Raw genomic sequence first — 15,786 nt, forward strand, 5'->3', positions numbered from 1 at the left:
TGATTATCAGGTAAAGACTTCATTATGTTTGATGTCATCTAATAAATACCAGCTCCTCTGTTTATGTAGCTGTTAATTCGTGTCATCACCCGAATGTCTGCAAGGGATGTAACTAGGAGCTCCCTTGACAGGCTGCGGTTATCAAGTCAATTCTATTCTTAAGTAATATACACACAGATCACTACGGAAGGAGAATTTTTCATCTGCTGGTATATTTTTGATTCCAATTCTTTATGAGTTTTCGATGTCAAAGAAATATGAGTTGCTGAAAACTGACAAAGCTGAGTAATAAGAGCACATTTCAGTTACTGCTGCAGTATTTGCATCTAAAATGGCTGGCTTTCAAACAAAAATGTTTCCCCCAAACAAAGTAATTCCATCCCAGAAAGTCGGTAGTCTTGTCATAAAAGTTTCCAACAGTAGGATTTCTGGGGTAGTGTAGTGGTGTCTGATTGCTGGTCACTCTGATTATGGCTGACAAGCTCTGCAGATCACCTTGTATGCACATGAGGTATTCCTGTAGAGTCTGTGCCTTTCAAGCATCACTTACAGCTTTTGCCTGTACTTGTCTAACCTTGACCTTTCCAGATACATCTATAGGCCTTAGTCTTTTCTACGGATTAAGGATGTGATAACCCATAAGATCAGAAGTGAGGAGCACTATTCTAAGTTTTAAAGGCAATGTAGAGAAAACCTAGAAGTTCTTCCTTTAAAGGAAGACACCTGTTAGAACTTTTTATCTATTGCCAGAATAGTATGTAAGTAGCTAGTCCATTGATACTTAAGATTACATTATTTCCCTGTAGAGAAATACAAAAATAAGATATTGTCCTTCCTTAACCTTAAACATCTGGAAATAGTTTAGGGCAGGTGCTTAAAACAAAACCAAAACCTTTCTGAAAACTGTGGCTGTGCATCAGGGTCTAATAATCTGGCCTTCTGTGTTCTCCTTTCTGTAAGTGCTTAGTCACTTGGTCACTGAAGTCACTGTTGTGAGCGTCTCTCAGATGACTGTAGGGGTATGTATAAAAAGATAACCTTATTGAAGCAGGTGTAGTAGACATGCAGGTATAGTAGAAATGCCTGAAATTCTCAACCTCTGTCTTCTTTTGCAGCTGGAAGAAGGAGAATACTTTGCTAAAATGGTGATAGACCTGGGTGAGGATGCTGGAGAGTCCCTAGCAAAGGGTTACTTGGCACTGGGTCTGACATATAGTCTTCAGGCTACTGATGGTGAGTTATCCTGTTTGTCAGGTGTGCTGTATGAAACATCTGTTCTGATTCTTGGGTGCAAGCAGTGGGAAATTAATTAGAAACTCTGCCTTTAGTGATGGCTGGATTTAGAAAATAATCAGATCCCAAGACAAGCGGGGACTGTTCAGTTCCTCAGAGTACTGTCCTCTATGGTAATAAAAGTGAAGCTTTTAAGTAAAGGAAGAAACTCAAATCATTGCTTAGGAGATGTTTCTCTGACTGTATGCGATGATTCTTGGTGTGATTCATTTGGATATTTGTTATACATTTATTTCACTTATTTGCACAACAAAAAATGGAACTTTCGATCTATTTTCGTATTCTTGTCACCCACTCATAAATCACATAAAGAAATACAGTCCAAGAACTGGAGGCAGAAATGCCTGACTTTGGTTCCTGGCATGATACTGATTCCCTGCAGAGATTCAACCTCTCCCTGATGTAGTTTCTTTCTCTGCTTAGAAGTAAACAAGATAAAAATATCTCTCTCATTGGTACATATGGATTGACTAGATACAAATCACTGAAAGTAAGAATGTAATTTTTTAATACTGATTACTTGGTTTTTATGTGATTAGACTGTGCTTCTGTAGAATTGGTTCTTTGTAGCCTAAGGGCTGCAAGTCCTGGTGGCTGGATGAGATCTGGATTTGACCTTCATCAGGCTCACAGCTGGGGACAGCCTTCCTTTCTCTGTGATTTCTAACATAGGTAAAAGGCCTCCTAATACAGCTTCTTTAAATAATAGCTGAGCTGTTTTGTTTCCTAAGCAGTTTGGCAGTCCAAACCACATGTTTTTCTATCAGATGTGTTCCACATAAACAAATTTCTTAGGGCAAATGAGCCTGAAACAAAGCTAAAATGACAGTTCGTATAGTGTCGTGGAAGTGCTCAGACCTTTCAAGTTACAATTCTGCAAGGTATGTGATTGTAGAAGTGGCTTGTACTCTTCAGTAGTGCAGTATATTTTTTTTTCACCCAGTCATCAATCAGGCCTTCTGAGAACAGCTTTCCAGCATGGAGGGAAACATGCATTGTTGCTTTCTGTAGTTCTCCATGTCTCTGACTTTGAATAGTTCCCCTTACAAAGACAGTGTCAAGAAACGTATATCCTTCCTAATCCGAACTTTGTTGGTTTTGTTTTTGTTTTTTTTTTTTAATGTTGTTTTTTGTTTCGTGTTGTTTTTAAGTAGTTCATTAAACATTGAGTTCTGCTTTATAGCCTAGTTCCTTAGGGCATTTTGCCTAGATTTTGTATGAACTGTCCCTAAAGCTGTATGAGATCCCAGAGACTGTTTTCAGAGATAGAAAGATTTTTGTCCTAAGTCCATTCTATTTATTATTCTCAATGGAAAGGAGAAGGTTTTTAAAGAATGGAGTTGTAGAGGCATGTATTGTGGTCTGGCTTTAAACATACCTTGGTAAAGCAAAATGCAGATTGGAAGCTCTTATGGAAGAGCAGTCTTCCAAGTATACACCTGTTTAGCTCAAGTGTTGTAGTAAGTGTTCTTTGTAACATAAAATAAACAATTATCGCAACAGTTACCTCGTGTGTGATTTTGTTGTGAAACATTGGAATACCTGCCTTCTCATCCTTGTATCTGTAGCCAGTAGATCAGTAGAGCCACTGTTATTTGGGAAAAATCTGAAGCGTGTATTTTCACCTTCGGGCTACATTTTATTAATTTTAATAAAATGGATCATGTTCTTCAAAAACATAGTAATCATGAATACATAGCAGCATTTCAGTAGAAAACGTCAAATTTACACTAGTGAGACATTAGAAAACAAACAAACAAGCTTTTGTTAGTGAGGAATCACGAATAGAACACGTTGAAAGGAAGACAACTACTCTGCTTCATAGTCTTATATCACTGTGTTTATACCAGTTTGTAGTGATATATGCAGACATGCAAACATCTGTGTGTATATATATGACTTCTGTAGCTTCCCACTTAAGCTGATATTCAGTTAATCATTGTTTTCAGAGATATTCAACCAACTGTCTTGCAAAGCTTGCAGCAGTAATATAAAACTACCTTCCAACCAAGGTTAGATTTTCTCTCTTTAATATAATTTCAGTAAATATTTATCATCCTGTGTGCCAAAGGCGCTGAGGAGCTGTATTAGAGCCCTTCCTTTATGACCACTTTTTAGCAAGTGCATTTAGCAGAGATGAGAAGATAGAGTCCTACTGAATGATGATTCAAAGAACTCAAGGGAGCATTCGATAGACTCATTTTACAACTATTAGATTTGCTCCTGGATGAAATAAGATTTCCTGAAACTTGTGCTGGCCATAAGTATGTAGCTTTGCAGTCCTTAATGTCTAATTATGTGGTTTTTGGAAGAGGACTCTATGAAGTTGCTGAAAGATGTGTCCTCAGAGGAAGTCATTGCTGCTTTTGCCTCATTCTTAAAAGCATATATTTCTTGTTCATACCGAATGTCCATACATCTAAATTTTCTACATCCCAAATCTGTTCCCAGTGAGGCAATTTTCAACAGCAAACCTTTTGCTGCTTGTAGTTCCAGTTTTGGCGTAAGCTGCATTGTCATGAAGGATTCACTAGAGAAAGGAAAAGTGAGACGAGTTTAGCACAGGCTGAAGAGGAGAGACAAGTTCAGCATGCTTTGTGAAATAAATCTGCTCTTATCTAACGTCAGTTCCACACATACTGTTAAGGCTCAGTACAAACAAACAACAGTAACAAACCTTCACTCTCTTTACAGAAATGAGAGAAAGAGTGTACTGCATCTCTGTTCTCATTTAGAATTCTGTTAGAAGACCACAAAATCAGAGACTGAATTGGAAAATTTTCCTAGTGTTATAAATAATTGGTAAACTGTTAATGGTAAATGTATGCTAATCAGTACCAGTTAATGTTAAAAAGAGAAATTAAAATGAAAAATTTATTATTAGTGAATGGACACAGCTTTTTTGCATCTGGAGATGATCAGCACATGCAATCATTAATTGTGATTTTGGATGCTGAAACTGCATAACTTGCTGTATTAGTTGTCAGAAATGTATTTTTGAATTCCATCTCTCCACCCCACTTCTTAATATTGTGATTCACATAATAGAAGAGTGCTGGAAAACACAAACCAGATTATTTTCTCATAAAACTAATGTGCTACAAAAATAGACCTGATTATGCTGCAGTTGCTTATGGTTTTTCAGTCCACAGTACGTGGACTGTCTCAGTGTACGTTTAGTTTTGATGCTGGTCCTCAGCATTACTATTTCAGCCTATGCATTCACTGCTTACTGTGCTGCACCTTCCTATTAACACAGTTTACCTTCCTCTGTTTTCAAATGTGACTTTAGAGCTTTTATTTTGGTATCCAAAGGTTGAAAAATCTGCTGATTTTTGGTCAACAGAGAGTGCTTCAGAGAATAAATATTAGGCTTCTAAGGTGATGTTTGAAAAGTACTGTTTTTACAGGAACATCTTCTGAAGTTTTAGAAACTTAAAATCCCCTGTGTTGTCTCTCTTACTTCGGTTAGACTGTGCTTTGCTCTGCTTTTATTTTAGTCTAAATAATGTGTTCTGTTGCCTTTTTATTTGTAAAACCGTCACAACTGTGCTCATGATAGTGACTTCTTGCTATGTAAGAAAATAAAGTCTAATTCTGGTAAGGAGAGGGAAAGGGCATGTGTGAGGAGGGGCATAGGAGTAGGAGGATCTTGCACAGGTTTTGTAAACTTGAGGCATAAATATTAAACACTGAGTCATATCATCTTTATGCATCTAGCGTGTACATGTGTTATCTCTGATAAAGACCTAGAAATACATGGAAGAGGAGCAGTAGGAAGAACCTAAAAGATCGCAATAAAGATGTTCCCAATCTGTTAAGTGTTTCAGCTTACTGCTCTCATGTCTGCCCTCCAGTACCAGCATACTTGGGAGTTTTGTTCATTTTATGCAAAGCTGACTTAAATGTGCCAAAAATAGATTCAGCAGCTGCTGAGCTAGATGTGTAAAGGTACAGTGCTCTTCCAAACTGACCTTCCAAATTCAGCTCCCTGTTTTTCTGCATTTTGTTTGAAAATTTTTGCCATATTGAGGTGATGATCAATGGCCCAGCCTCTCTTACAGACAGATTTTGTGTAAAAAAATGTACATTTTTCTGCTTTGAAAGAGAGGGAAGAACTTAAGAATTACTGTTAAGAGCTACCTCTTAACTCTATGTGGCCTTTGTACTTGGGATTGGTCTTGAAGACTGTGTGGTAAAACATTGGAACAGAGCCTGTGAATCACATTTTGAGCTTGGTTTTTGTTTAGTGGAAATATGATTTGATTTTGACTATAAACTTGTTCAGTCATCACTTCAGCTTTCCTTCTCTTTCATCTCTCCCAAAATCACTTAGTTGCTTTTTTATTGAAATGGAAGAACTCAAATTTCAATTTGTTTGGCCAATTTAAACACAAATCTAGAGACAACTAGATTTGCAACTTTGCAACTGAATATGCAGTTCATGCTGTGGGAAGTGGGACTCGTATGTCCCACCTCATCAGTGCCGACATCATTTCCACCACATATTGGTACTCTTACTTTCTAGGTTGAACACCCACTCAGTCAAGTGATACCAGACTGAACCTGAAAGTTCTTCTAGCTTTTCCTTTTTGTGGTTATTTGGAGGACGAACGTTAAATCTCTTTCCATCTTCCTCATTGCGTAATATGTCTCTAGAACTACTCAGTTACATATACATAGGGAATCTTGTAGTTTCCATAAGAAGCACAATCTGATATGTTTTTCTGGGTGAATGCTTACAGCTGTGATCAAATCCTTCCTAGCGCCTCCTCGGGTATTTTTACATAAATATCAATCATGATTTTCTAAAATACTTTTCTGTAAGCTTTCCCTCTTCATTGTTTTTTGGTATTTGGCAGTGGACCAGAATATTCATTTTAAGGATATTGAGAGTGAAGTGTTTCCAGTTTTTTATAAATGCTATGTTTTGCATGAAAGCACATATCTTCAAATTTATTCTTTGAATTATGTATTTTTGTTCAGTTTTTACTATTTAGAGCAGAATTTATGAGGTAAGCAACTGTTTTTATCTTTGTGATTTGGGAAATCCTGAAGATTGCTGTTCCTCCCAGATAAAGCTGATGTTTAGAAGAACTATCGAAAGGCATAGGAGTAAAAAAGGTTTGATGACTGCAACTACTTAGGAAAAATAATTTTTAAAGTTTCGCTTACTAGCGTATTGGATAATCTAAAGAAACTTACTACATTTGTACAACTTGTAGAAGAAGACAACTCTTAACTTATACGAGTATTTGATTTTTGGGGGGTTTTGTTGCTGAAGTAGATACTATTTACTATCTTTCTTTTCTGGAGCTTACATTGGTTTATATAGGAAGTGAAATATATTCATAGGTGGATGTTTGCTGAATGATTAACTACTTGTCTCTTTCTTGTACTGTTGATCAGCAGCTTCCAAATTCAAAACAGAACAAGAAACAACTGCTATGTAAAATCTAAAAACTTGAGATCCAGACAAAGCAGCCAACTAGTGTACTTCTGAACTTTATTGTTAGTTTTTCAGATATTCTGGATTTGAGAGAGCCCTTCTTCTCTAAGTTCTTCCTCCTTTGATGATGATGGTATTTTATGATGCTCTGGTGTAACAAGAGATTGATGATTCTTCTTATCAGAGCTCGAATTAAGTCATACATTGAGTGAGCCTAGTGGATGGGATCCTTAGGCAATTAGATGCACCAAGGAGGGCATAAGTGGCTCATGCCATATCTGAAGTAACCTGATTGTTTGTTGTGGTCCAGGGGAAATGCTACGTTGTCAAGGGCTGTGCCATGGAACTGTAAATCTGGCTTCTCGTATCCCCTGTTCCACCTGCAACATCCTCCTACATGAAGATGGTGTTGGAGGCACTCTGTATCTGAGTAAAAATGCCCAGCTAGTTACTGCCATTAACATGTACACTGGGCTGGAAGAGGTGTAGGATCTAGTTAGATGCAATAAGAGATTGTGTCTCCTGATCCTTCCAGACCCCTTTAGTGGCATATGTTAATACAAAATACTTCAGGGTTTCAGACAAGAGAGTTTGAAGAGTTGTTAATAGAAATAAAATTGAGAATTTGAGTTAAAATATGATTTTTGTGCTATCCATTAAAAACAAAAGGGCATGTTTTCCAGCCATGAGCATAGACACCATGAGATTGCTACAGTTTTCATGCTTCTAGTTTGGAGGCATGTGTAGCTGTTTTTTATCAAATCTGAAACATTGAATTCAACTCTTAAATCACACTGTATATTGCCCTGCAGCTACTTTGAAGAGCACTCAGGATGAATACAACAAGAAAGCACTTCAGACTTTGGAGAGGTGAGTAAGAATGGTACTGATTCCTGTATTATGTAGTTCTTTTGATGAATCCAGAATAATTTTTTAAAAATGTTTTACTTTCTGTATGACATTACTCAGAAATTTTAAAAACACTTCCATAAATTTCAGCAGTCACATGTCAAAGACATCCTTGTGATGGTGAAATGTGGCAATTATTTGGTTGAATATCCAAGGTAAGAGTACTTGTTCTGCCTCTAAAAGCATTGTGCAAGTGGTAGGACAGTTAACATTTATAAGTGTAAACGCTTACAGATCTCAAATGGCAACTAAATTGAAGTTATGTGGTCTAAGTCTTGGACTGAAGTATCTAATTCTGGTTTTGCTGTGGTCATAAATGCGTTATAAAAAGTGATGAAAAGTTGAATTCTCTGGTATCTCTAAGTGCAGATACTGTACAGTGTAAGTACAGTACAGATACAGTAGCAAGTTGAGCACTTTACTGTATCCTAGCTGCTTTTCTGATGCTGTCCAAAACTTTTTTCCTGCAGTGATTGCAAGGAGCAAGTGGTAGTAGAAACTTACTTTTGCCAAACTGAAACTACAAATGTAATTCTGGATATTTATCCCATAAGGATCTGAAAGATTAAAAAGTGTATATTTTAAAAGCCATTTATATGGTCACTATTTAGATCAGTCTCAGGCTCCAATGTAATACCTTTGCTACTGCCCAGTTTTTCTGTAATTGCAGTGCTGCAGTGCTTTTAAAGTGCATTTATTTTTATGCTTTGACCTTTCCCACTGGCTGTAGCTTGTTTTCACGGTATCTTAACACTAGCTAGGAAGCAGACAAGCTTCTAGTCAGAAATTAGGTACTCAGATTTCAGCCAAACAGGAGTGTTCTGACAGTAGCTGCTAGTATTTTTCTATATGCCTGGGTTTGGTTTTCTTTTCCTTGTTGGGTTGTTGTTGTTGTTGTTTTTTTTACCTTTGTTTTTCATCTCTTTTTAAATTACTTCTAGAATTTCTCAGACCGCAGTTTGGCTTGTAGCCATCCTTATCAGTGGCCTTTTCAGCTGGAAGTTTGAATGAAGTATTTTTCTAATACATTTTGAGGAAACTTAATAGTAGTTTAAAAACTCTGTTTCTTTTCTGTTCCCCCCTCCAGTCATCTTTTCTCCAGGCTGAACAGACCCGGGTTACTCAGTCTTTCTTTATACAGGAGATGCTCCAGGCCCTGGATCATCTTTGTGGCCCTCCTTGATCTGCTGGCTGTGGTCTTTTTAATTAACCCCAGGATTCCCTTGGCCTTCTCAGCCACCAGGACACACTACTGGCTCCTGGCCAACCTGTTGTTCACCAGAACACCCAGGTCCTTCTCCACAGAGCTCCTCTTCAGCAGGTCATCCCCTAACCTGTACTGGTGCATGTGGTTATTCCTCGCCAGGTGCAAGATGCTACACTTGCTCTTTTTAAACCTCATCACTAGGTTAAACTAATTGTTCCTTCTCAACTGTCCAGTCTGTCCAGATCTTGTTGAATGGTAGCACAGCCTTCTGGTGTGTCAGCCACTCCTCCAGCTTTATATCATCAACTTTCCTCAATTTTTATTTCCAAATTACTTGATTTTCATTTGTTTATTCTTGGCAAATGAGTAGTTTTGGCAGGTTTCTAACCACTAGCCTTGCCAGCTTGTCGTTTCTTCCTCATAAAGACTTTTGACTGTGGTTGCTTTGAACAATGCAGTGCAGGTGCAGGCTTTTTTATCATCCTTGAGCACCACCCATGAAGAGGTCAGGAATGTCAGCTTGCTATAAGGGACCTTCCTCTTTTCTGCCTTTCCTATGTGCAACGGCTTTACTGCATGACAGAGCCAGGAGCGAGCTTCTTGCATCTGCAACTCTCAACGGGGATAATCCAGTGGTATTGGAGATGGGCTGCTACATGGCAGGAGCCAGCGTTCAGCATTGCTGCTAAGTTAGGTGCCTTAAACTTTGCCTGGTAGCTGGCCTGGTTAAGGGCTTCTCTGCAGAGTGGTGAACTCAGGTTGCATCTTCATGCTGAGTATAGCTGGGGAGGAATGGTTCTTCCCTGTCTGTCCGTTCCTACTTCTGGCCTTGCAGAAGCCACATTGAGTTCTGGAGATGCTGCAGTCTTCACTGGCCAAACGCTTTCTGCAGTATGCACTATTGCTAGCCGTTGACCAGAAGATAATATCTGAGAAGTCCAAGCTGGTTTAATGGGAGAAGCCTTAGCCTAAGACACAAAGGCTCTGGTTCTCAACTAGGCTCAGCTTCTGCCATCAAACCCTCAAGCCTCCCGCTGAATCTTTCTTTTTCAAATTGGGAGCATGCTGTCAACAGTTAGAATAGGAGCTTGTAGGGTGGAAGATATTTTGTGTTTGGACACTAGCTGATATCTTGGGCTCCTGATCCTGTTCGTAGCCAAAATAGTAGCATAAATGATGATTACTTTTTGGTGCCAGCCCAACCCTCTCCTATTATTTGAGAAGTGGTAATACAGGAACAAGTTAAACAGCTATCTCCCTTCACCTAAATTGCTTAAAATAATGCCTTAAAGAAATTGTGTCATGAATTAAAGCTACTTTCTCCATTAGATATTTAAGTTTCAAAATACTTACCGATGAATGAAGATTTAAGTTATATAAATCCTGACAGTTGTATTTTTCACCTTTTTTCCTGTGAGCTTGGCTTATCCAGGTGAGTGTCAGTGTACTTTTTGTCAAGTTTCAGTATGCTATCCCATTACGGGTCTAGTTTTCTAGTGGACAGAACTTGGTTTTGTTCTGCTTGTGTGAGTCGTGGTAAAGTAGTTGTAGAAAGTACAATCTAACAGTCATTTTCTTTTTGTGTTGTGTTCTTAAAGAGCACGGGAGTTGGACCGAGAAGATCACCAAATCATCCTCTACTTATCACTGCAGCTGGCTCTTGTCAGACAGGTATGTGCAATAATTAGCAACCACTGAAGCATTAAGAAGGTGAGAGAAGGACAGTCAAATTGTACAAGATCAAGCCATGCTAAACAGGGTTCATTCCTACCTTCATTGTAATCAGTAACAATCAGAATTTGTTTGTGTAAGATTTTTATTTTTTAAAGCAGTAATTCCACAGTGCGGATGGCCCTTGGGAATATAATTCCCAACATTTTTAGCCCTAACTACTGGGATAGTGCCACTCTGAGCAACTTTGTCTGGGTAGGCTGAGTGAGAGGTATTTACTCTGGATATCATGCTGCGTCCTGCCACAGGCTGCTCTTGTTACTGCCTGGTTCTGTATCACACCAGATCTCGCGTTCTCAGCACTGGGGACTGATTTATTCCATACTTGGGCACATTCAGCGTTAGACTTTGACGGGTGCTGGAGCTCTGCAGTGAGTGGGATTAATTGGCATTTGAATGCTGCTGCAGGTGTTGGTTCATAAACATTAAACTGATCTGTAAATACACTGCACCATCTTATTTCTCTGTCCCTTCTTTTTAAAAGCCAAAGACTTTATTAGAGTTGTCTCTATTTATTAAATGCTCTTCTAGCTAGATTTGATATTTCATGGCCTTTTCCTTCTTTGGCAGGCTTTCTGCTTGCTGCAGTTTTATCTTCTTCATCCAGAGTCAAAAAGTTGGATCCTTCCTACTTTCCTGAGATAATTAGGGGACTTGTGTGTTCATTAGGTTAAACTAATTGTTCCAGGAGAGCACACACTTGATAATGTCGCTTTTGTAACCCTTTAATGAGAGCGCTGTGTTGTGAGGAAGCTTGCAATAAGAAAAGATAATTAAAATGGCTTACTTAACTTTGTCATCAGCCTACTGCCTGCTTTATGATGCAGTTTGCTCAGGGTCTTTGATTTAAAAATACCCAGCTACCCCTCTTTCTCCCAGAGCTCCTGCTTCACAGGGATGTTGTCTGATTTGCTGCCCCTTTTGCTTCTTGCCCAGAGTAAAAGCGTTACAGGTTTTCAACTGCTGCTGAGAATAAAAATTCAAATATTCAAAGTAAAACAGATTTTCGTGGTTATTTGTTCTTTCTTCTCTTTACTGGACTATTGCAGTTTAACTCGTTATGCTTTCTTTTTCTCCAGTTATAGCCTTTTTTTACACTGCTGTTTCATGTTCATCTTTTCATTATTCTTTACCACCCCCAGTTCTTTCCTTCAAACTCGTGTCCTCATGTTCACTTTCTCCTTTGTCTTCCTCACCTGTATATTCTTATCCTTGATGTTTTGCCAGTGACCTCTGCTACCCTAGCTGTGTGATCTAAGTGTGTTATGTAGTGTCATCCTGAGCCCTGCTATGTTGCTCTTGCTCTTCTCCATCTAGTGAGATATAAATCTTTAATGTGTGCTTGGAGAGAGGGAGATACCTGAGATATCTTTATTTTTAGACTGCTGTAAAATATCATACTCTTCTTTTGCCAGTTTACTTAATGATAAAAATTTGGTAATGCATTTTTAATATGCTTAATTACTTAAGGTATCTAATATATTATCTTTCTGATTAACTGAAAGATAAATGATACCTTTTTTTTTTTTTTGATAGGTTGCATTAACTATTGAATGTCACAGGTAGAGTTTCCATCAGGCTATGCTGCAGTACCATACACAAGATAATACCTGATAATACCTCAGCAATTGGCCTTTTTGTTTCCATAGCCAAGGTCAATAAATGAGGTACCTTACCTATATGAAAAATCTAGATATCAGCTTGCATAGATAAGAGAGCATTTTCATGGAACAAAGCAAAAGAGGCAGATGACTGATAGAGTGCTGAGTAAAGTTTGAGCAATCCATCTTCCTTGGAAGACTCTCAAATATTTCCTGTAGCAGTCGTCTGTCAGCACTGGGCACATGAAGGGGGAAATGGAAAAATATAAGCCTCCCTCCAAAACACATTGAGGACGTGGCAAGAAGGGGAGTGGTTATAAAAAGTTTTCATGGAGTTGGATGTTGAAGATTATCATCAACCAGAATGAAAGATGGCGTCATGCTTGATGTTTATGGTTTGGGTATGACTGTGTCTTAAAGAACAGAGTAACTGGAAGGACTCCAACAGTTCTCAGAGAGTCTGGGTCAGCCTCACGGCATTTTACAGTGGATTTTTCAGCAAAATATAGTAAAATTCCATCTTCTGTGAGAAGAGTCTCACTTTGATTTTCTCCTTATGTGACAGTGCCATCACTCTGAGATTAGCTGGTGCTGAGGTGGGTACCTCCAGGTACATCTGGATCATCAGTCTGGATGACCACTGGCCAGGCCAGTAGACAAGCCAGGCTCCCAGCTCTGGGCTGCTGGTTCAGCTGCTTCTCTTGTTTCTGTGATAACAGCATTTAGATCAGCACAAACAAGGTAGCCTGAAGATTTTAAAGCTCACTGATTTTTAATGCCTTGCCTTGCTTTTTTAGCAGGCCAGTTTCTATGGAAATGACTCTAGAGAGTCAGAGCTCTTGTTAATTTAAGTGCTGATTTCATTCTCCTTTTGGGGATGGTGTTTTATGTTTGTTGGGTTTTTTTGTTTTGTTTTGTTTTTTACCTCAAATGCCATGTAAATCAGTACCGGATACATGAAAACAACACATAGGTTTTCATACCATTTTAATATTTGATTTGAGCTTTCTTTACATGAAAATAGAAAGGCAAAGACATCCAGGGCCAGCAGCTGAGAATTAGAGGTCTCACTTATCAATTTCATCTGTGGGCTGCCAGCAGACCCGAAGTTTCAAGTGGCAATATCTAGAAAACACCTACTGCCTTTCTTCCAGTATATAAAAAACAGAAACAGGAGTTCTGAATACCAGAGAAAACATTTCAGCTGTTTTCTATGCAGTTTTTATTCTGGTTTCAGGCAGGGGCAAGTGTGTTAGCTTTTCTTTGCCTCAGGAGAGGAGCTCTGTTTCCATACAGTGGCTGCTAATGAGGATAGCTCTGTTCTTTGTCCCAGACCTGCTAAGGCCTTCTCTGCTGAAGAGCAACATGCAGCTTTTCTGTCGAGGTCTTGATTCCAGTGGTGAAAAACAACTTGCGGCAAGAATTAAGTTATAACATAGCTCATAGATTTGTTCATACTTGCTTTCTAATGGTCTGCAGCAAGTCTGTTTTGAGCAAACATTCTTGACAGTCAGTGAAGCTTTCTCTTTTCTCTAATCCTTGTACTATAAAGACAGATGGAAAAGGATAGCTTTAGTGGTTAATTAACTGCGATTCACAACTGATACGAAAATGTAAGGCCTGGAAACTCATTTGGATCAAATACTTATGAGATCCTATTTCATTTAGCACTCTCAATATGTAGGTGCATTCTACCATTGTGAAATAGTAGAAAAACACTCACACCGTTTTCCTTTTACACCTACAGTTATAACTTCCAAATGTTTTTAAGGAAGCATGTAGCACTGTCAAAATAAAGCCTATTCTAAGGGGCAGTCTAAACAATCCACAGTATTTTATTAGTGCTGCAGGATGCTATTTTTGGCTTGCTGCAGTATTTTTGCTTCCTGATCGATGTGATCTGAACATACCTGTGTGCCATGCAGAATAGATGTGGTATATTTATTAATGGAAAGACGAATCAGAGAAGGGTAGAATGGTCTAATTGTTGGCCCCACTTGGACTTGCTGTCCAGCTGAAATAGGATTACTTTAAGGCGTAGCACTTGTGGGGAATTTAAACTGGCAGCCTACCTCTGAGTTTCAGAGCACCATCTGTGCTGCCAGCTTCCATCTTTCTCATATTACATAGTTACTTAAATAAATAAGCTTTGGCTTCTTCAATAGATCAGTGATCTCTACTTTTCAAAAGAAGTTTGTGTTTGCTGCTGCCAAATATCTTGTTTTTATTGTTCTAGAAATTCAGTTTAAATTTAGTTGTGACTATTTTGTTGAAAGTTGTTATTGTGTGTTTTCTGTAGTTGAAAAGAATATCCTGAAATTTTTAAAGAGTTTGTGTGTGTGTGTGTGTGTGTGTGTGTGTGTTGACTACTGCAGCAGGAGAGCTGTAGGCTACTAATGATGTTACAGGGCTAAGGGGTTTTGGGGCACTTGAGTTAAAAACATTAGGGGTCAGGGAGCATGACTAATTTCCAAAACCTGCCATTTCCTGCAATTCTACAACAGGTTGCTCAAGGCCCCCTCTGGTTTGTTGTTTGTTTGTTTGTTTTAGACCTGGGGATAATAAAAGTCTTGATGGCAGTCTTATTTTAGTAAGCCAAATTTATACATCTCTAGTGCACCTTCTGAGCACCTTCATAGATTGGCAGACCTGGACCTACAGCAGTCTCACATCTGTTGTCCTGCATCCAAGTTCTCTTGTCGTTGATAGCATTTTTACGTAGTAATGAAAGAGTGTCCTAGGAAGCTGCTGAAGGATCATTGATGATTTCAGTCAATATGTTTACTCTCGCTTTGCAGTAGGCTATAATAACACATGACAAACAGTAATTCTTTAAAGCTTTAAAACTCAGTCATATATCCAAACCTGAACCTAGGCCAGGACACTCAGCAGTGGGCCGGATGCCAGTTTGGGGTTATGTCTATGGATCAGTCAATCACTTATCTTCAGGCTTGAGTGAAGGCACCAGTAATTACTGTAGTTAAGTACTTTTGCTCGCTTAAGCACAGTAAGAGTAAAAAGTCATTTGGACATTTGCATGAACAAAATATGGATTGGTCTCTCAGAAGTATGTCTGGGATCTAGATGTTCCACAGACTGTTGTGACTGCAGGCAGTGTAATGGCTGCTCTCCATTGTTATGAGCAACCTCTTCTCCTGAGTGAACTGTGGAAGTGGTGGGAATTTAGCATTGGTGGTATGCCAGGCCAGAAGAAGAAATCTATATGTTGTTCTGTTTTGCTTGCTGCAGGGCCAATGACAACAGGTTGCTCAAGGCCCCCTCTGGCTTGTTGTTTGTTTGTTTGTTTTAGACCTGGGGATAATAAAAGGGCCAGTGACAGATCTGGAAAGAAGCAAATAAGAATAATTTTTAAACTAGAGGAATTTAAAGAAAATTCTCTATGTAAAACTTACTGGTAATCAAAGGAAAAAGATCTACTAAAAAATTCCTTTTTGAATATATAGCTTAAGTTATTTTATCACTGAGATCTTGTGATATAAATGTATTCGTTACAGAGCTTAAGTTTTCTGCCAAGGGGGACTTTATTCTAAAAGACATGCCACTGATGTGTCTGGACTACTCTTCACGTAGCTGAT

General features: G+C 38.6%; 1 protein-coding gene across 3 annotated transcripts in view; it reads left to right on the forward strand.

Moving 5' to 3' along the window:
• Window positions 1-15,786, forward strand: part of TTC7A (tetratricopeptide repeat domain 7A) — a 164,112-nt gene that overhangs the window by 61,430 nt on the left and 86,896 nt on the right. For all 3 annotated transcript variants that reach the window (XM_010706791.3, XM_010706788.3, XM_010706789.3), the window contains exons 11-13: window positions 1,116-1,233; window positions 7,555-7,612; window positions 10,457-10,529. In XM_010706791.3, coding sequence (XP_010705093.1) covers window positions 1,116-1,233; window positions 7,555-7,612; window positions 10,457-10,529 — 249 coding nt within the window. The remainder of the gene's footprint in view (window positions 1-1,115; window positions 1,234-7,554; window positions 7,613-10,456; window positions 10,530-15,786) is intronic.

The sequence above is a fragment of the Meleagris gallopavo genome, chromosome 2 (genome assembly GCF_000146605.3).
Source record: "Meleagris gallopavo isolate NT-WF06-2002-E0010 breed Aviagen turkey brand Nicholas breeding stock chromosome 2, Turkey_5.1, whole genome shotgun sequence".
NCBI classification, from domain to species: domain Eukaryota; kingdom Metazoa; phylum Chordata; class Aves; order Galliformes; family Phasianidae; genus Meleagris; species Meleagris gallopavo.